The sequence below is a fragment of the Eubalaena glacialis genome, chromosome 9 (genome assembly GCF_028564815.1).
Source record: "Eubalaena glacialis isolate mEubGla1 chromosome 9, mEubGla1.1.hap2.+ XY, whole genome shotgun sequence".
NCBI lineage: Eukaryota > Metazoa > Chordata > Mammalia > Artiodactyla > Balaenidae > Eubalaena > Eubalaena glacialis.
In genome coordinates this window covers 2,919,531-2,939,315 of record NC_083724.1, presented here as the reverse complement: position 1 = coordinate 2,939,315, position 19,785 = coordinate 2,919,531, and the positions used below count along the sequence as shown (strand labels likewise).

At 60.6% G+C, this 19,785-nt stretch overlaps 2 protein-coding genes across 3 annotated transcripts; one reads left to right on the top strand and one right to left on the bottom strand.

The window, feature by feature from the left end:
* The first annotated feature begins 1,785 nt into the window (after positions 1-1,785).
* SLC2A6 (solute carrier family 2 member 6) lies at positions 1,786-9,249 on the top strand. Of its 2 annotated transcripts, XM_061199647.1 has the most exons (10): positions 1,786-1,912; positions 2,432-2,594; positions 3,611-3,817; positions 4,472-4,571; positions 5,202-5,413; positions 5,836-5,988; positions 6,627-6,735; positions 7,122-7,307; positions 7,519-7,664; positions 8,523-9,249. In XM_061199647.1, the coding sequence occupies exons 1-10, from the start codon at positions 1,821-1,823 to the stop codon at positions 8,676-8,678; spliced, it is 1,524 nt and encodes a 507-aa protein (XP_061055630.1). In that variant the 5' UTR covers positions 1,786-1,820; the 3' UTR covers positions 8,679-9,249. The 2 variants fall into 2 exon arrangements, with proteins under 2 accessions (XP_061055630.1, XP_061055631.1); XM_061199648.1 differs by lacking the exon at positions 7,122-7,307.
* Positions 9,250-9,684: 435 nt separating this feature from the next.
* Positions 9,685-19,353, bottom strand: CACFD1 (calcium channel flower domain containing 1). Its single transcript, XM_061199664.1, has 5 exons — positions 19,164-19,353; positions 16,140-16,212; positions 15,441-15,566; positions 12,491-12,598; positions 9,685-11,925 (listed from the first exon to the last, which is right to left on the bottom strand). The coding sequence occupies exons 1-5, from the start codon at positions 19,282-19,284 to the stop codon at positions 11,835-11,837; spliced, it is 519 nt and encodes a 172-aa protein (XP_061055647.1). The 5' UTR covers positions 19,285-19,353; the 3' UTR covers positions 9,685-11,834.
* Positions 19,354-19,785: the final 432 nt, after the last annotated feature.

The following is a 19,785-nucleotide window of genomic DNA, read 5'->3' as shown; positions in this document are numbered from 1 at the left end:
AGAGGTGGAGCAGCTTATGTCATGGCTACAGTGTGGTCATCATGGAGTTAACGCTTTCCACCCAGTGGGGGTTTCAGTATTGGCAAAACAGCTCAAAGGGTATGACTCAGAATATTATCCATTGCCTTTGAGGAGGAACTAAAGGTCCTTGACTTTGTTTAATGACTAAACTTTATTATTTTGTCCTGTTTGCTTTTCTTTGCTTCTGCTTTTTTTCACTTCTCTGATTAAATTTATTATATGGATAAAGTTTTTCTACAGACAAAAGGCAGGCAGAGGACATGGGGGGGGGCAGTCTGTCCTGGGAAGACCCCATGGGACCCTGCTCAGTTCTGATGTGTTACATCTCAATTTTCAAAATATGGTCATGAAGACTATGCAACATTACAGCAAGAGTCACCACTTATTGGGTGTGCCTGAGTCCAAAGACTATGCCCTTGACAGCAAGAAAATGCTTAAAACACAGTGTGAAGTGGTCACACAATCAGATACACACTCAATGGGCAAATACACAAAACAGACACATGGGGAAAAGAGAGGAAGGAAAGACACTAAGATTCCAGCAGGGTGAGGCTGTTGGCAATGGATGTGGCTTTCCACATCTCTGTTTTCTCTATTCTAATATATGTGGTTATATTTTGATGATTATAAAAGAGAACTATAACAACTTTTTAAAACACTTGGCTATTTTGATAGCTAAAATTTGGAAATAACCCAAATGTTCAACAACAAAGAATCGGTTGTAAAATATATGTGGCACATCCATTCAGCAGAATAGGGTCTGATTCAGCCCCCTCCATCTGAAAAAGTCCAAAGCGAGAGCTGGAACTAGGAATTCAGTTTTGTTGTTTTTGTCGTGTGGTGTGTGTGTGGTTTGCGTTTTTGTTTGTTTGGGTGGTTGGGTTTTTTGTTGGTGGCGGTGGTGGTTTTTTTGTTTTGTCTTTTTTTGTTTTAAGAATGGGCTTCCAGGGAATTTTCAGGTTCTGCTTTTCTTATTTTTAAATGCTATCTTATTACCTGGATGATTCGCTACAAGCCCAAGTCACTTCCGCAATCAGAAATGGGGACAATACAAGTCTCGCCGACTGGAATCGCCACCCCCTCCTCCCTCTGCCTTCACTCCACACCCTCGGCTGCGGCTGGCCCGGATACTCGCGAGCCTGATTTCACCGCGTCAAGGGGACAGCGATAACTCCGAGACTCGATGTGGCAGGGAGGGAGGGCGTCGAGTGCAAGGCGGAGCACACGGCCTTCCTCTCCACAAGTGTTCGCTGTGTGACCTTTGCGCGTCACGGCCCCTCTCTGGGCTTCAGCTTCCTCCTGCCTATAGCAACTGGGCCCCGGGGTGGGACGCAGTCTGCGCCCCGGGGCTGGTACCCAGCTTGGACCCAGACGCGGACACAGACGAATGGGGAAGGGCTCTGCCTCCAGGCCCTGCACGACTTTCAAACGGCTCCCTCCGTGCGGGTTCCCATCCGCTAAGCGAGCCCCGGGGCCTCCAGGGGCGCACGAGGGGCCTGCCGCGTCCGGGCAAAACCCTGACGCCCCTTCGGGGTTCCTCCGCCCTGCACCCGAGTCGGCTCCAGGGGAAAGCCCGGCCGCCCCACCCAAGCGCCGCACCCCGCATCCTCAGCATCCACACCACTCGTGGCCGCCTCATTGGCCGGCGCCCGCTCTGCAGGGCCGCCCCGCAGCCAATCGCGGTCGTGGGGGCGGAGCTGCGGGCTCAGCCGGATGCTCCCAGCAGCAGCGGCCAGACGCGCCTCTGGCCGGAGCTGACCCGGCCCCTCGGCGGCGCACCCTGACAGGAGAAGCCGGCCATGCAGGAGCCGCTGCTGGGAGCCGAGGCTCCGGACTATGACACCTTCCCCGAGAAGCCACCCCCGTCACCAGGGGAGAGGACGCGGGTCGGGTGAGAGCCTCTAGGCATAGGGTCTGCGGGTGGAGGCTAGGGATGGCCCTGGTACCCTCCAGTGGGCAGCTGGCTCCCATCTTGGGCCTCCACTGACTGTCGGTGAGTGGCCACCAAGGGGCCACCTGGTTCCCTCCTGCCCCAGACACACTAGTCCTATTTAAGGAGCCGATCCTCCTGAGTACTGGGCCCAGCCCCCAATTGGCAGAGACAGGGCGACTGAGACCCAGAGAGGGCGAGGGGCATGCCTAAAGTCACACAGCAAGCCTTGGATGGCAAAGCTGGGGGCAGACACCCAGCCCCCTCTTGTGGGAACAGTGCTCTGCCCCTGGGTCGCAGCCACAGCAGTGGGCTGCAAGGGCTGTCCTCATGCCCTGGGAGGTGCCAGTCTGACCAGCTCTTGACCCAGCCGTCCCCAGCGCTGCCCTCTGAGCGGGTAGCCACCGTGCTCAGGACAGGCAGCAGTCAGGCGAGGAGGGACTCAGAGATTCTGACTGCTCTGCACCCCCCACGCACCAGGGCCCTGCAGAACAAGAGGGTGTTCCTAGCTACCTTCGCTGCTGTGCTGGGCAATTTCAGCTTCGGGTATGCCCTGGTCTACACGTCCCCTGTCATCCCAGCCCTGGAGCACTCCTTGGATCCAAACCTGAGTCTGACCAAAACCCAGGCATCCTGGTTCGGGGTAAGAGCCACGCTCTGAGCTGGAGAGGGGCAGGGCAGGGGGGGCAGGGACGCACTGAGCTCCGTCCCAAGCTAGGAACCCCCCAAAGGTCAGCCTTGGGACCCCTCCAGGGCCCTGGTCTGCCCCCTCCCCCGCCCACTCCAGGCTGGGGTGGGGGGATGGGGAGGGGGTGGAGTGAAGCCAGATAATGGCTCTGAAATAAAAGGAGGAAGTGAAAGCTGATGGAGAGGGCACGGGAAGGAGCAGATGGGGAGGTGTCCCTTAAGGTCTCCACCCAGTGGGGCTGAGGGTTCCCCAGATCCCCCCACCCAGAGCTGGGCTGTCACAGCAGAGGGGACACCTCCCTGGACGAGGGGTGGCAGGAGAATCAGCTACTAATGGAAAGAGCACTGCTGGGGCACGGGGGGTCCCAGGATAGACGGTGGGCATGTAAGTAGGAAGAGCACAGGCCCCAAGAGTCCCAAGATTCTAGAATAGCAATCTTAGTGGCCTCAGATTTACAACCACAACACGTTAGCTAAGATAATAATACCCAACGCAGACTGCGCACCTAGTATGTGCCGGGCCTGTGCTAGGCACTTGCCATGAGAGCCGGTTCACTCCAGGGCCAACCCGATGAGATGGGTGCTACCGCTCTCCCCATCATGCAGCTGAAGAAACTGAGGCTCAGACAGGCTGAGCACCGTGCCCAGGTCACTGACCGGATCCAACCTGGTACACTCGACAGGGAATCCGAGAACCCCCAAATCTTAAAATCCCAAGGGCTTCAAGTCACAGAGTTCTCCTGCCTGCTCTACTACAGTGCTAGACATTTAAACATCAGGCTGGACAGAACCACTGCAGACAGCTGTTGTGGCATTCCTAACAAACAGCTGTTCACATGCTGCTTGTACCCCTCTGGAGACAGGAGGCTCACTACCATCCAGGGCCCTAGTCCTGCAGCCCAGGCTCCTGGGACAGCCTGGGAAAGCAGCTGTCTCTAGGCTCTGACGGGGCCCTGCACCCTTTCCCTGCAGTCCGTGTTCACCTTGGGTGCGGCGGCCGGGGGCCTCAGTGCCATGGTGCTCAACGACCTCCTGGGCCGGAAGCTCAGCATCATGTTCTCGGCTGTACCCTCGGCAGCGGGCTATGCGCTCATGGCGGGTGCCCACGGCCTCTGGATGTTGCTCCTGGGGAGGACGCTGACGGGCTTCGCTGGGGGACTCACAGCTGCCTGCATCCCGGTAAGGCCAGGACTGCCCACCCCGGTCCCCTCACTGCCTCAGTGTTTGCACTGACCACCATCAGCTGAGGCCTCCTGGCCTCGGAGCCCCCTGGTCAACGGGGATACGTTTGCCAGGGAGCCTCAGCTCAGCCCCACCAGGGCAGCTAATTTGAGGGGAACCTGACACCAGTCCCAAGCCGCCCCCAACTCTGGACTCCCCAAGCTTCCTGTCCTGAGTCCTGACAGACACATTGCTCAATCAGAGAAAATCCACATTGAGCAACGCAACGGGAAAGGGAAGGGAAGTCCCTGCCCTGCACCCTTCCTGGGAACCCCCTCGTCTTACCCACCATTCCACACACCCACTCGGGGGCTGGGCAAGCCCGGCATGGGACGAAGACCCCTGGGAGGAGCAGAGGCCAGGGTCTGGGTGCCCTCGGGCCTCCCGATTCCCAGCCTCACGTCCCCATGTCAGAGCCGAGTGCTTCTGCCCACTTGACAGGGCAGCTGAGGTCCGAGGGAGGTCATGCCGTGAGTCACGATCAGGACGAGAACCCCGCCGGAAGCCCCCACTCCCTGCTCCCCAAGGCTCACCGGGCCCCCTCTGCCACCTCAGCCGGGCCCAGGCACCTGTGTTCTCAGCAGCGGCCGGGGGTGGGGATGTGTCTTGCAGGTGTACGTATCTGAGATCGCTCCCGCAGGGGTCCGTGGGGCCCTGGGCGCCACACCGCAGCTCATGGCAGTGTTCGGATCGCTGTCCCTCTACGCCCTTGGCAAGTATCATCCAGACGCGCACTAGGCACCTCCCCCGTGTGCAGGCTGGCGGGTGATGGGGTGCCACTGAGCAGCCGGGGGTGGAAAGGGGTGAATGTGCCCCCAGACGAATTCCATGCTGGGAGCCCAGAGGCATGGCTGCCGTCATGCTGTGTGCCTCCAGGCAATTCCCTGCGCCTCTCTGGTCACGAGGTCCCACCCCTAACTGGGCAGTGAGGGCTTCTCTTGGGCTGGCAGTCTTTAAACTGTCTCTTAACAGCAGAATGTTTTCTGTCAAATAGTCTTAGGTGGGAAGACCACAGAGAAAAGTGATCAGAGTGCAGCCAGCTGAGGTGGGGTGGGGGTTTGGTGGTAGAGGCCCCAGGACCTTGCTGCTCAGGCTACTCCTCCATCACCTTGCCGTGGCCCTTGAGACCCTCCAAGGACCTGGGCCCTGTGCCAGGGGCCAGGCAATCCCTGTGGCCCCTCTTGATCTAGACCACAGAGGCCTGGAGCAACCAGGGTAGGCTTCCTGTAGGAGGCGGCCCTGGGACTCACACTTGAGGGCAAATGAGGCTGCTCAGAGGCCCCGGTGGGAGGGGCTCTGTGTCCAGCCCAGCCCCAGCTCCTCACCCGCTCCTTGTGCCCAGGCCTGCTGCTGCCGTGGCGCTGGCTGGCCGTGGCCGGGGAGGGGCCTGTGCTCGTCATGATCATGCTGCTCAGCTTCATGCCCAACTCACCTCGCTTCCTGCTCTCGAGGGGCAGGGACTCAGAGGCGCTGCAGGCACTGGCCTGGCTGCGAGGGGCTGACGCCGACATCCGCTGGGAGTTCGAGCAGATCCAGGACAACGTCCGGAGACAGGTATGGGAGGGGTGGGCGCCTACAGCACTGTGGGGCTGTGGCCATTCACTAGGCTGTCATGAGCCTCAGTTGCTTTTCCTGGAGAACAGGGACAAGAGCAGTTCCCACCTCTAGGAACAAGGGGTGGGGGGTGGGATGTCGTGGCCCCTGGCCCAGGGCGCATGCGCCGTGCGGCGGACGCCTGGGGACCCGGCGATATTGACAAGCAGGAGTCTGCTTTGGCCCGCCCACTGATCCAAGAGCCTGGGTCCACGCAGGGGTCCCCGGGCCTGTCCCCAGAGCCAGGGTTGCCTCAGTGCTGGGGATCTTTCCTGGAGGAGGGAAGAGGGGAGTCTCCTACCTAGCCCCATGCAGCCCAGGGCAGGTTGCTGCCAGCCGGAAGGGCGAGCGCAGCCCCCTCAGCGGCAGCCTCGTGTCTCCAGAGCAGCCACCTGTCGTGGGCCGAGGCCCGGGACCCCCACATGTACCGCCCCATCGTCATCGCCTTGCTGATGCGCTTCCTGCAGCAACTGACGGGCATCACGCCCATCCTCGTCTACCTGCAGTCCATCTTCGACAGCACCGCCGTCCTGCTGGTAAGAGCCCGGCCCCACACCACCCGCTCTGCCCCCAGATCCGGGGAGGGCATCCCTGCGGAGCATCTGCTCTGTGCCGGGGTCTGGGGTGCACGCACACGCGCAGACGCCAGCGTCTCTTAACTGTTTCTGGGCCAACCACCTGTTCTCAGAGGAATGTTTGTAAACAAAGCTTGCATGTTTTAAAATAAGATAGGCAGAATTACAAGGGAAACCAGTTTTACAGAAGCACAGACCCCCTGGGAGCCACAGATCCCGGGTTCAGAGCATCTGCCACCCGCTGAGGCAGTCACCGCCCCTCCAAACCTCAGCTTCCTCCTCTGCGAAGCCAGCATGGCTTCATCCGCGCGTCCTGGGGCTCGGAGGGAGATGAGATCTGAAGATTAGCGACAGTACAGCTCCACAAGTTGTCGTTATGCCTGGATCCGGTGCCAGCCCTGGGCTTAGTGGTGGGCACCGCAGTTGTGCCCCTGCCCGCGAGGGCCCCGCAGGCCGGGCTGGGTGACCAGCGAAACCGCCTGGCACAAAGCAGCTGAGCCTGGGGCCTGACCCTGCAGAGCCTTGGCAGGGGCGGGGGGGGGCGGTGGAGAGGAACAGCAGGCTGGGGTCCCTCGGCCCCGGGGGCTCCCTCCTTGCAGCCCCCTGAGGATGACGCAGCCATCGTGGGAGCTGTGCGGCTCCTGTCCGTGCTGATCGCCGCCCTCACCATGGACCTGGCTGGCCGCAAGGCTCTGCTCTTCGTCTCAGGTGAGCACAGGCCGCTCACTGGCACTCATTCACTCCTGCAGCAGCTGCCACGTGTCTTGCCAGCCCTCGCGGTGGGAGCGCCAGGGGGCCTGGGTCAGACCTGCCCTGGTGGCCTCCGTCTCCCCAGTGTCTCCCCAGCAACCGGCGAGGGCCCAGGCATCCAGAAAGGTCTGCTGGGGCTCATGGGAGCAAACGAGCTGACGGTGACACACACGCTGGGTGTGACGGGAGCCCAAACGCGGGCTGGGGGGGAGCTGGCTGCCCTGCAGGAAGAAGCCTCCAGTCACAGGTGGCCTGAAGGGGACTGGGCCACACAGGGTACAGGGCGCTGAGGGGTGCTGGCTCAGAGGGTCCCGGCCCCCCGAGGGCCACCTGTCTGTCCACAGCGGCCAGCATGTTTGCTGCCAACCTGACACTGGGGCTGTACGTCCATTTCGGTCCAAAGCCTCTGACCCGCAACGGCACCATGGGCCTGGAGAGTGTGCCCCTGGCGGGCACAGAGCAGCCCCTGGCCACGCCCACCAGCTACCTCACCCTGGTGCCCCTGCTGGCCACCATGCTCTTCATCATGGGTAGGTGTGGCCGTGCTCTACGGGGTCTGGGGACAGGGCTGTCTTGGGTGTGAGGTGCGGGGACGCGCCGGTGTTGTGGGCTGTGTCACTGCTGTCCTGGAGGTTGGGGAGTGGTCTCTCAGCAGCTCCAGGGAGACACGAGGCCTTCTTCCCCAGCCGCGCCCCCCCGCCACAAATGGGCTCTGAGCCTGCCCCTCCCCGCTTCCGGCAGGCTACGCCATGGGCTGGGGGCCCATCACCTGGCTCCTCATGTCCGAGATCCTGCCCCTGCGGGCCCGGGGCGTGGCCTCGGGGCTCTGCGTGCTGGTCAGCTGGCTCACCGCCTTTGCCCTCACCAAGTCCTTCCTGCTGGTGGTGGTGAGTACTCCGCCCCCGGGGACCTGGGGCCTCTCTGGCCGGTGCCGAGGGCTGTGCTGAGGCTTCTCCGCGTGTCCCCTCAGCCTTAGCGCACACCCGCTTCACGCCGAGGCCAAGGGCCGTCAAGTGACATTCATCTCAGCAAACAGACTTGGCTTAGGGAACTGTTGGGAGAAGTCAGGTGACTGACCTCCCAGGCCAGGGTGGGACCCAAGCCCAGAGAGCCACAGCCGCCTGCCCTGCCTGTCACCCTCCGGGGTATCTGGGCCTTCTGTCTGGGTGGGCAGTTTGGGTCTCTCCGCCGGATGCTTCCCCGTCCTGGCTTCACCCAGCCTCTTGGTTCAAACCCCCAGCAGGCCCTGAAGCCAACCACAACCTCCAAGTTCCAGTTCCCAACTCCCAAGGGGGAGGATCTGATGGGGCCACAGCTTGGGTGGGGCCTAGCCCGGTGCAGTCAGTGGGTCAGGGCAGGGTTGGGGGCGCCCAGAGCAGGTCAGCCACGCTGTGGGGGCAGGCCTGCTGCAAGCAGGCGCGTGGGACAGCTGAAAACGAGAGGTGGGCACTGGGACCAAGGAGAGAGGCCGGTGTCTGGGGCAGGGTGGGCTCCGGCTGGGAGAAGTCAGTCCTGGGCCCAGCACAGAGGAAGGCTGCCTGCACCCCTCAAGGACTCGAATGCCCTGCTGAGGCACTTGGATTTCACGCTGGAGACAGTGGGGAACCCGGGGGTGGTCCAAGCAGGGGAACGAGATGAAGGCCTGCCCCCCAGGCTGGCTAATGCTCGCAGGGCCACGAAGCTGGTGCTGGGGCGGAAGGACCTTTAGGGTTCCCCTGTGACCCGGAGCCCCTCTTCTCCCCCAGAACGCCTTCGGCCTGCAGGTGCCTTTCTTCTTCTTTGCCGCTGTGTGCTCCGTGAACCTGGCCTTCACCGGCTGCTGTGTGCCCGAGACCAAGGGCCGGTCGCTGGAGCAGATCGAGGCCTTCTTCCGCAGCGGGAGGAGGTCCTTCCTACGCTAGGGCGGGGCCCCCGCCGTTGAGGGCCAAACCACTGGGCGGTGGAGCTGTCGGGGCCCTAAACCTGCACCCCGCGTCCAGGAGGCAGTGGCAACCCGCCACCAGCCAGGCACAGGAGGACCGGCCAGAGGCCTCACGGCACGGCACACGCACCGGCTCTGGGCAGGCAGCACCCCGTCCAGCCTCGGCCCTGGCTCAGGTGGCCCCACTGTCACCCACTCATCGGCCAGACCCACCGACGGAGGGGGCAGCCACACGGCCCCAGGGCCAAGGCCTTGTTGGCCGACCTCGGGCCTAGCGCTCACTCACGTGTGGAGGGCCACGCCGAGGACACACAGGGCTGCTGGCGGTGGAGTGGCTCCACACAGGGACGTCGGCCCTTCTCCTGCTCTGATCACTTGGCGGCCATTGAGCCTCTTGGCTTTGGGGACCAAGACAAGAAACTGGGCCTGTGAGGCCTATGGACACCGCAGAGACCGTCCTGGACCCCCAAAGGCCAGGACCCAGCGTGGACACTCCCTCCTACACTCACCCGCCTTCTGGGAACAGGAAGCGCTCGAGTTCAAGCCATGTTCACCCTATTTATACAAATAAATCGGGCCACGGCCCAGGAGAGGAAGGAGTGGGGTTTATTCCAGGTGGGGGAGCCCCTCTAGCAGCCAGGCTGGACCCAAATTCTCAGCCGAGGTCGCCAGGGCCTGCTGCCCCAGGCCACCTCTCTATGGCCACCCCAAGCTGCCCCAGCCAGGCAGAAGGAAGAGGCGAGGGCCGTGGGCACCCCGGCCGTGGGGTTCCAGCCCCTCCTAGCTGTGTGAGCTCGGCCAAGCCACCGTCCTTGTCTGAGATGCTGGGAGCAGGCTGGCACAGGGCCAGCAGCATAGGGGACCTCGATACCGTGGCAGTTACTCCCGGGGCTGGCCCCTGCTCAGCCGGTGTAGGGTCGGGGCATCCCTACCGCTTACTTAGTGCCCCGGAGGGAGACGGTAACAGGCGGACCGCGAGCGACCATACAAACCACTACCAGGCTTTATTGCTCAAAATGCAAGCCAAACACTGAGAGTAAACAAGGACCACGAGAGGACAGAGCCCAGGGCCACAGAGGTGGGAGAGGGCCCTGGCGGCCCCGCCCTTCCACCACCGGCAAGGTGGGACCCGCCCCCCGCCCCCCGACTGGGAGACAGGATCGCAGCTCCAGGGCTGCTCGGCTACACTCATTCGGAACCTCTGCAAATGACCTGCCCACTCTGGCCTGTGACCGAGGGGTTGGAGGGCCCACCCAACTTCCTCATAGGGCAGAAGCGCAAGCTTCCTCAACACACAGCCAGCCCTTCTCCTCCTGCAGCAAGAAGACCCCCATCAGCAAGGCCCCGGAGGCAGGGGTAGGAGTGACCCCAGAGTCCCACTTCCTGGGTAAGAATGAGCCAAGAGGGGCAGGCAGGGCCCTTGCTCCTCCTGGGAGGTAGACAGGTCTCATTCACGGCACACGCAGGAGACACACACACACACACACACCACACCACACACACACACCCCACACACACACACCCCACACACACACCCCACACACACACCCACCACACACACACACACACACACACACACACACACACACACACACACACACACACACACACACACACCCTGCTGGCCTGGAGAGACCTACAGCCCATTGAACCCAGCGCTGGCCTGAGGAAATTGGTCCCGGAGGACCCCTGAAGGCACGTGTCGGGCTCCCTGGAGAGCTGCTGGGGGACGCTGCTGTGCCCGGGACAGTGCCTGCCCTCCCAGCCTCAAACACTAACAAACCCCAGAGATGAAAAGTCCCTCTGGGAAGCAAAGACCGGGCGCAGCCCTGGGGCTGGTTCCACGGAGCAGGCACGGGCCCCTGAGCTCTGGGCGCTCGGAGCAGGCCCCGCCTGGGGTCCTGGGAGGAGAAGGAGCTGAGCCCCAGACCGGCCCACGGCTGCCCCGGACCCCCCGGGCGGGCCAGGCCTGTCACACACGCCCAACGGCTGACACCAGTCCAGCAAGCAGAGCGGCCGGTGGGCAGGGCGGAAGGAAGGGACGGCGCACGGAGGGAGGCTGGGGAGACGACGCGCACGTCCAGGCAGGGCCGCTTCCACGGCCCCTCCGCCCAGGCCCCGCTCCCTGGTGGCCTGGCACGCAGCGCAGTGGGGAGAGCTCACGGTGGGAGCAGGGGCGGCTCTAGCCTCTGCCCAGCTCTCAAAAGGCAGGTAGCTCCCCGAGGACAGGGCGGGGGGGTGGGGTCGGCAGGTCCACACCAGAGAGGGGGACGGGCAGCCCCGCGGGGCAGGGGAGAGCCTGCCCTCCGCACGTCCTTAGCACCGGAGCCCGGGGGCTGGGGAGGACCTAGGGGCTGGCCAGGCCCATGGGAAGTGTCCTGGTTCCATGCTAGCCCAAGTTCCAGGGAACCGGGGGAGGGAGCATGCCCCTACCAGCGGTTGGGTCACGACCTGGGCTGCCGTCGCGGGCGCTGGAGGAGCGTGTCGGGAGCACTGGGGGCTGCCATGGAGAGCAGAGTGGCAGGGGGTATGGGCAGCGGGACACCGCTCTGCCCTGATGACAGGAGGACAGAGGCAGCCCAGGAGGCTCAGCCTACGGGATGCTCTCCTGCCTGCAGGGCTGAGAGGAGGCCGCTGGGGCCGATGCCCGGGCCCGGGCTGATGTACCTCCCACCTCGAGACGGGACCAAAGTCTCCAGAAGCAGCTCCGCGCGGGCCTTCAGCGGGTCTCGGGGGTCCTGCCAGCTGTGTAAGTCTGGAAACCCACCCAGGGGCCTCTTGCCGGCCAGGCCAGGCGAGCTGGGAAGAGTGGGGTCAGGCGGGCTGTCTGCAGAGCTCTGCCCCGAGGCCGGGATCACCCCGAGCCCCCCGCTGCCTGCCGCCACCGCCCATCCCCTTGATGCCGGCCAAGGCCCTCAGAGCCCTCACCCCGGCCCCTCGGCGCCTAGCTTGGGGTGATGCCAATCTGGGGCAGGGGCAGACAGAGGAGGACTCCCGGTGCGGGGACAAGTGAGAGGGACTGAGGGAGGTGGACACAGGCCCCTCTTCCAGGCTGCCCCTCAGGGTCAGTGCGCCTCGGGGACGTGCTCACACAGACCAGAGGACCGACGGGGGGTGGGAGGGCCCCCCGACCGCATCACAGCTGCCCCTCCAGGGCGTCCGTGAGCTTCTCCTCGTCTGCCTGCTGCTTCTGCTGCTGGATCCTGGCGTAGGAGATCGCGTCGCCCCTGGGGAGAGAGCCAGTCAGCGCCACACGGGGGACGGACCCCAGACACACAGCCCTCCCAGCCTCCACCCCATTCCTGACCTGTGACCCAGGTGTGGCCTGCAGACAGAGCCTAATGGGCCCTCCGGTTTCTCCAGACAGAGACCCTATTGCTAGGATGGCAAAGACATGTCTTGTCCCCTCTAAGGGCGGCACAGGCTACACGGGATGCTGAGTTCAGGATCCGGATTCTCAGCCTGGGCTCCGCGAGAGAGGGTGAATGCTGACCGCGGAGCCAGGTGTGGGCCCCAATGGGAAGAGGCTCTCAGGAGCCATGCCTCTGCCGTCCCTGCTACAGGCTGTGACGAGGCACGACGGGGCCACCAGGGAGTCCCGTGAATTCTCCTGCTCTCACTCCCTAGAGCTCGGACACCCTGGAGACACGGATGGGGGTCACTGACAGCCTCTGTGCTTCCGTTTCCACAACAGAATAACGGGGCCCACTCCCAGCCCTCTCCTCCCTGCGAGACTTCAGGAGGCGGGAAGTAAAGATCCCCACCCCCGGGGGCTGGGACCAGCAGACGCACTTCTTGCCCAGAGCAGACAGTCCGTACAGCACTCCGGTGGCGAAGGCGATGGCGTTGCCCAGCAGTGTGGTCAGGGTCAGGCTGATGACGATGGGAACGACGGCCATCCTAGAGGAGAAGCAGAGGTCAAAGGGCACTCCCACCCCGCGGCCAAGACACCACTTCCAGCTTCCCGGGTTCACCCAGCCCCCTTCCCAGACAGCCAGGTACAGGAAGGGTCCCCAGAAATCAGCTGGGGCACAGGTGCACAGCCGGGCTTCGTAAAGTCCTCAAACACCCGTGAACTTGTCTGTAAAATTCTGTGCATTTTCTGGGGGAGAGAACCCAAAGCTTTCATCAGGTTTTTGAAAGGATCTGTGATCCAAAAAGGGTTAAACAGCACCAAAATGGCCCAAACCCCTGTGCATAAAAACAGGCAGACCAGAAAATCCAGCGTCAGTTCAGTCCCTTAGCGGCTTTGTGACTGGGGGCAAGTTACTCAACTGAGGCTCGGCCTCTCTACGGTAAGGTGGGGATCAAACCTCAGAGGTTTTGAGACTGAATGAGATAAGGCATGTTAAGTACTTAACACGATGTCTGGAACAGCATAAGCACTAAATAAATATTGGCTCTTATCAGCGCAGTAAACCCAGCCGTATCTCAACAAGGAAGATCCCAAAGGTTAAAGTGCACAAGCCACGGGGCTTCCGTATTGCAAGGTGCACGCCAAGAACGGCTAACTGGCTGGTGAGGCAGCTCTGTCTGGTCCAGGCTGGCACCACCTGGAGACAGGTGTCCACTCTGGCTTAAGTATCCATGGGGCCGATGCCTGGTCCTGGTTGGGATTTCCAGACCGGCGGCAGTGATTTGGGTTAACACACACACCCTGTACACAAGGAAGACAAGACTCTTCTTAGACTCTTCTCGGACTTGACCAAATGAATTCTACCTGAATTTCCATTCTGGCGGGATGTGTGATCATGAGGTTTTACTGAAGTTATAAACTTTCTAAGTAAAAAAATAATAATAGAAATTGCAAAGGAAAGGAAAAGACCATGGGGAAAAATCTTCTGTCAAAACAAAACTAAAGGCAAACAACAGGCTGGAAATACATTTGCAGGAAATATAACAAAGAATTAAGAAATCTTTAATATAGAAACACACATAACTTACTAAGTAAAATGTTATAATGTCAAAAGGTGAAAAGGAAACTAGACCATTAATTACCAAAAACGAAAATGCAATTAGTAAAAAACATACAGAAAAAGATTTTACCTTAGATAACAGATACAAATGTGAAAATGGCACATGGCCCTGGGCCGGGGAAAAGAAAGAAGAAACTCAGGTACTCTCTTTGGAAAGCACTTTGGCCACATATTGAAATCTTTTAAATGATTGTAATCTTTGACCTAATAACCCCACACCTGGAAATAGATCCTAAGGAAATCATCATCAACACAGAAATGTTTAGCACCGAGATGTTCATCACAGCCTGATTTGTACTACAGGTTACAAATGAAAAAAAGCATGATACATTCAGCGGAATAAATATTCCTATCATTAAAATTCATCTTATGGGTACTTCCCTGGTGGCGCAGTGGTTAAGAATCCGCCTACCAATGCAGGGGACACGGGTTCGATCCCTGGTTCAATCCCACATGCTGCAGAGCAACTAAGCCCGTGCGCCACAACTACTGAGCCTGCGAGCCACAACTACTGAGCCTGCGTGCCACAACTACTGAGCCTGCGAGCCACAACTACTGAGCCCGCGCGCCTAGAGCCTGTGCTCCGCAACGAGAGAAGCCACCGCAATGAGAAGCCCACGCACCACAACGAAGAGTAGCCCCTGCTCACCACAACTAGAGAAAGCCCGCGTGCAGCAACGAAGACCCAACGCAGCCAAAAATAAATTAATTAATTAATTTTTTAGAAAGTCATCTTATGAAGCCTTTGTGGTAATACTGAAAATATTTCTACCATGATTTTAAGGGGAAAAAAAACAGGATACAAATGTACTTGTAATGGTTAAAACTGTGTGCGAAAACAGGTTTTAGAAAATGCCTGCAGACAGACTGAAAGGACACATATCAAAATGTTAATGAGTAGTGGGGCTTTGGGTAACAACTTTTTATTTCCACATTATTTTTAATGAATATATATTACTGTTAGCATTTTTAAATAATTAAAGAAAAATAGAAACGCCAGCAAAGGAGGTGCCAATGCGTGGTATTTCGTATTCCTCTGTGCTTTAGACACAGTGGGAAACGGCTCTAGAGCTGAGCACGTTATCCTGTGCTCTGACACAACTACTGGCCTCCAGAAAGGGAAAAAGCCTTTGAAATAAAAACCTCCATATTTATTTCTAAAGATAATCTAGATAACCACTACCGCTGCTGCTGCCAGAAGCTGTTGAGGGCCTCCCAGACACCAGGCACTGTTCTGGAAGCTGCATTAAACAAATTAGTTCAATCTCATGGCTCAGATGGGAGGTACTACATACTGAACTTGTTGTTAGAAGTGGGAAAATAAGAGAAAAGCATATTTGGAAGGCACTATTTTCTGTTCTACAACTTGCTTCTTTCCCCTTTCATGTCAGGACATCTAGATCAGCCACACTCCTGAAAAGCTGCACAGAGGCACATACGGATCTACCAGAATCTGCTCTACAACTCCCAACTGATGGGCCAACATTCCAGGCATTTCTCGCGTTCTCTATCACACATACTGCTGCAAGGTGTACATATCTCACGTCTGAATACCGTGTGGCTGGACCTGTAGGCCAGACGCAGAGCCCTGGACGCTGGGTCACGTCGTACAGCGGGTCCCTCACGTGACTCTGCACAAACGCCTTCCCTGTTTAAACCTCTACCGAGAGTAAACTAAGCAGCCGTCCGCCCGCCCCGGCCAACACTGTCACCTGCGGAAGCAGGGTCTGGGGGAGCCGCGTCAGGCCCGGCCCGTGGCCCCTCACCCGCAGTAGAAGACGGCCTTCTGCCAGGAGCGCAGCCGGTCCACCTTCGCCGCCACCGTGTTCGCAAACTCAATGAAGTGGCAGCAGAAGGGCGCCTCACAAAGCAGTAGGACGAACGCGTTCATGCTGCAGAGAGAGGAACAGGCTGGCGCCCAGGCCGGCGGGTCCCGGCGCCCCGCGATGCCGCCCCCCCGCCCGCTCCCGGCTGCTCCCCACGCTCTGGGCTCCGGGAGGAGCCGGGGCAGGGAAGCCAGTCCACTGCCACGGCCCGCCCTCGGGATGCCCTCGCTGGAGGGGGGACCTCGGCGAGCCCTCAGCGCGGCGCGTGTCTGGGCTGGGGACAGCTGAGCCCCAGGTGGCACGCCAAGCGTGTCTGCTCCCGCCTTTGGGTTCTCCGTGTCCAGGTCACAGTCACCGTGACCAGACACCGGGCCCTCACAGCGGGCCGGGCCCTTCCATCTGCCCCCACCCTGGAGGGAAAGCACCCTCGCTATCCCCGTTTGCCCCCAAGGACCCCCGGAGCCCCAGAGCAGGAACTCACACAACTAATGCCACCCCAGGTCTCCCACACACCACTGGTGCCCTGTAACCCTCACAGACCAGTCCACCCAATTCAACTCACTCGTGTTCCACCTGGGAGGTGCCCAGAAATCCACACGCCCCAACACCCCCCGGCAGGACGGTCACACGGCTACTCACATCATCCACACGCCGGCCGCAATGTTCAGAGGGTGGACGGTGATGCAGTTGAAGAGGCCGGAGATGGCGCAAGCTTGAAAGCAAGAGACACGGGCAGGAATCAGCAGGGAGGAAGGGACAGAGCCTGCGGGCGGGCCACCTGGGGAGACGGCTCGTGAAAGCAAGAGACCCCTTCGGACCCCAGCACCTGGCTCTTCTCACAGCACCCAGACGTCTCCCCACTGCCACCAGAGACAAGCAAGGCCAACACAATGACTCCATGAACAGGTGAGGACGCAGCCTCAGACAGGCGAAGCGGCTTGCCCAGACCTCACGGCCAGGGTGTGGCTGGACCCCAGAGCTGGCTCGCTCTCGGGGCTCAGCGAGGCAGCGCGGACATCCCGCCCTCTCTCTGTTCTGTGGTTGGAGAAGCCCGCCCTCTGAACCCCAGCTGTCCCAAAACCCACCCCGCAAGGTGCGTAGCATGAAAAAGAGAATGTCTCTCAAGGGCTCAGGCCAGGGCAGGCGGCACCATGCCCAGGGCAGGCCACGAGAGAAGTCCTCTGGATCTGGGTTGGGACAGGGCTGCCCCTCTTGGAAAAGAAATCAGGACCAGGTCGACCTGGATCACAATTCCACTTCTGACTGACCCACCAGCCCAGTGACTTTGGGTATGTTCTTTTCATCTTTCCAGACCTGTTTTCTCTCCTGCACACAGGACAGCCCTACAGCCCAGCCCACCCACCCTGAAATACCAAGGGTCTGCAGCAGGGAGGGTGCATCCTCTCCTACCCCAGAAAGCGGTTTCTCTGATGCCCTAAATGCGGAGCCTCGCTCACCCCTCCCAACAGCATCCCACCGAGGGGTCCGCACAATCGCCTCCCTCCTCTCTCACAGACCCCAGCCCGGCTCCACCAAGAACTCCGGGAGTCTGCCAGGCAGTGCCTGGCTGCTGGGCAGGAAGCTGGGCCTTCTGAGGCAGCGATGAGCAATCAGTTCATTAAATTTGCAGCAGCTCCCTCTGCACCTGACCCCTGACAAGGACCTGGAATTCTCCTGTTTTCCCATGTAACCCTATGCAGACAGCAGACGATGGAAGAGGAAACCAGATGAAGTGAACCCAAACTGCAACGGGACTGCCCTCGTACGTCCCCCCCCCCAAGGTCTCCTCCAGCGACAGATGTACTTCCCGCCTACTAAAGGCGGCACCTGTCCTGGGACAGGTCACACACACATTCAGGCAGCAAGGCTCCCCAGGGCCACAGATGTGAGCGCCCACGATACAATACTGCTCCTGCCTGACGTCAGCTGTGCCTGGTCTCACCTGACAGCGCCCTATACTTCCTGCCGCAATCAGCATGTCACCTCTGCCCCACTATCTACCAGCAGCCAACCTCGTGGGAGGACCAGGTTTCAACCCAGACTCCAGCCAGGAGTCCTTTAACAATCAAGGGCTGGAAGATGTCCCCTCGGGGTGTCCAACACTCTCGCCAAGTGAGGGAGGTGTCCTGGGCCAGCCTATCTCCTCCCAAGCTTTGGCCTCCAGATGACGATCAGGACCCTGAGGAAACGCCTCTCCCGAGACCCCCCCACTGCAGAGGAAGGTGATGCTACCCCACAGCCACCAGCCACAAACACGAGGCTCAGCTGAACTCCAGTTTCATCTCTAAAACTCCTCCGTGCTTTGCATTCTACTCTGTATTATATACTATTTGGGATTCATATAACAAGCACTTTCCCCAAATCTGCAGGTGAAACTGACATTTCAGAGCGACGTCACAGGTTTCTCCTGAAGCGTCATCTGTAGCCCCAACACCATGAACTCCTGGGGTGGCCCAAGAATCCCACTTCGAAAAGCGCAGAACTGGATGCGACGCCAGGGCTAACAAGGGAGTTGGCAGGGCAGCTGACCCCAAGATGGAGGGAGGAGGGTGACAGCCCACAGGCCACACTCAGGCCCCTTCCCTTCTCCCCCCCCACCCCGCCCCATCACTGTCACTCCCACAGCAGCCTCACTCTGATCTGCCAGGGAAACAGCTACCCAGACTCCAAAGGCTCATATCTAAGACCTGACCAGTCTCTCCTACAAAGTCAAAAACATGCTCCCTCTGAACAGCAATGACAGGGACTCGGAGGCCTTTTTGTGCCTGGAGGGAGGGCCTGTCCCATTATCACCCCTGAACCTTCTTCCAGCCTCCATCCACCCGGGAGGACCACGAGACTGGAAGGGGAGCCTAAGAAGGTGCTCCTTCGACATATCTGATCAGGGTCTGCTTGCCTCTGGAAGACCTGCCATATGATCCTTCTTTTACTTCTGTAGCAGATCTGCCTTCCTATGTATGTTCTTTGGGGGACTGTGCTAAAAGAGCCTAGCTTTCCAGGAAACCTGAGGTCGGAGTGTGCGTGTCCGCCATGCGGGGTGGGGAGTAGAAGTAGCGGAGATGAGAGACGGTTGAGGCAGAGTTGACAGCAGGAGGGAGAGCTGACATCAGGGGAAGCGCACTGCCTCCAAGTGGAGTGAGGGCCCAGAGGAGAGGCCACCTCCCTCAGCTCACTGCCTGGCCCTCCCGTGGGGACCGCCTGGCCCTCAGGAAATCTGGCCAGCACCCGCCCCATTTATAAACAACCTTCGCCCAAAGGTTAAGGCGGCTGCCGCCCGCACCCACACCCGAGTCAACAGGTGAGGCGGCCTCCGGACCAGACTGAGCCCGAGCTTCAGCACTAGCACCTGGGCAATCTCGGAAGGCCCCCGGAGTCGGCGCCGCACTGCCCTCACGCTCAGAGGAGCCGTGGAGGGGCAGTCTCGGCCGCGTCGTCCCCTCCTGGAACGTCCCTTGAGCTGCTCGCCAGCCCCGGACCCAGGAGCCCAGGCCGCGGGCCGGGAACCACAGCAACCGCAGAGGCGCCGGCTCCCCGCCGCCCCCGCCGCTGCCCGGCCCCTTCCCGGGGGGAGGGGGTGCCGCGGGGGGCGGCCACGGGGGCGGGGCCGGGCGCGCATGCGTAGCGTGCGGCAAGGCCGGCCCCTCCCCCGGGCCGGGTACTCACAGACGGCCCCTAACACCCCCGACAGGCGACACAGCCAGCGGTACCACCATGTCATGCCCTCCTCCTGCGCGGGCGGCGCCGAGCTCACGGACGCCACCGCCGCTCCGCCCGCACCGCTCATGGTGCCGCCGTCCGGCACTCCCACAGCCCTCACAAAGGGCTCCGGAGCCGGCCGCGTCGTCCCGGCGCGCTGCCTTGTGGGAGAGGCGGCCGCTTATTAGCATAGGGGGCGGGGCTCTCGGGGTCGGGCGAGGGGCGCCCGAGAGGCTCGCGCTCATTAGCATAGAGGTGGGGCCGCGGGTAGGTGCGCCCGAGCGGGCCCGTGTTCATTAGCATAGGGGGCGGGGCCCGCAGGGGCCTGGACGAGGAGGGCCCTAAGGGCTCGCGCTTATTAGCATAGGGGGCGGGTCCTGGCGCCGCAAGACTCCCAGGCGGTCAAACATTCCCACCCAGACTAGTATAAGGGCGGGGCTTCGATGAGAATTATCAGGTGCGCCAGCCTCAGGGCCCCATCGGGACTCCAAACTCCCTCGCCTCTCCTCCCTGGGTAGGAAGACGACCGCTAGGGGTGGCCAGGGGGTTGCTCAGATCTGGTGTGGATCTGGAGCCCGACCGCGGCCAG

Bases quoted from the DNA above. Each gene is read 5' to 3' on its own strand.
- SLC2A6 (XM_061199647.1), top strand. From the start codon at position 1,821: ATGCAGGAGCCGCTGCTGGGAGCCGAGGCTCCGGACTATGACACCTTC. The intron at 1,913-2,431 runs GTGAGAGCCTCT...CCCACGCACCAG, and splicing joins GGGGAGAGGACGCGGGTCGG to GGCCCTGCAGAACAAGAGGG. The intron at 5,414-5,835 runs GTATGGGAGGGG...TCGTGTCTCCAG, and splicing joins AGGACAACGTCCGGAGACAG to AGCAGCCACCTGTCGTGGGC.
- CACFD1 (XM_061199664.1), bottom strand. From the start codon at position 19,284: ATGAGCGGTGCGGGCGGAGCGGCGGTGGCGTCCGTGAGCTCGGCGCCG. The intron at 15,567-16,139 runs GTGAGTAGCCGT...CTCTCTCTGCAG, and splicing joins GCGGCCGGCGTGTGGATGAT to CATGAACGCGTTCGTCCTAC. The intron at 11,926-12,490 runs GTGCGTCTGCTG...CTCTCTCCCCAG, and splicing joins CTGTCTGCTCTGGGCAAGAA to GGGCGACGCGATCTCCTACG.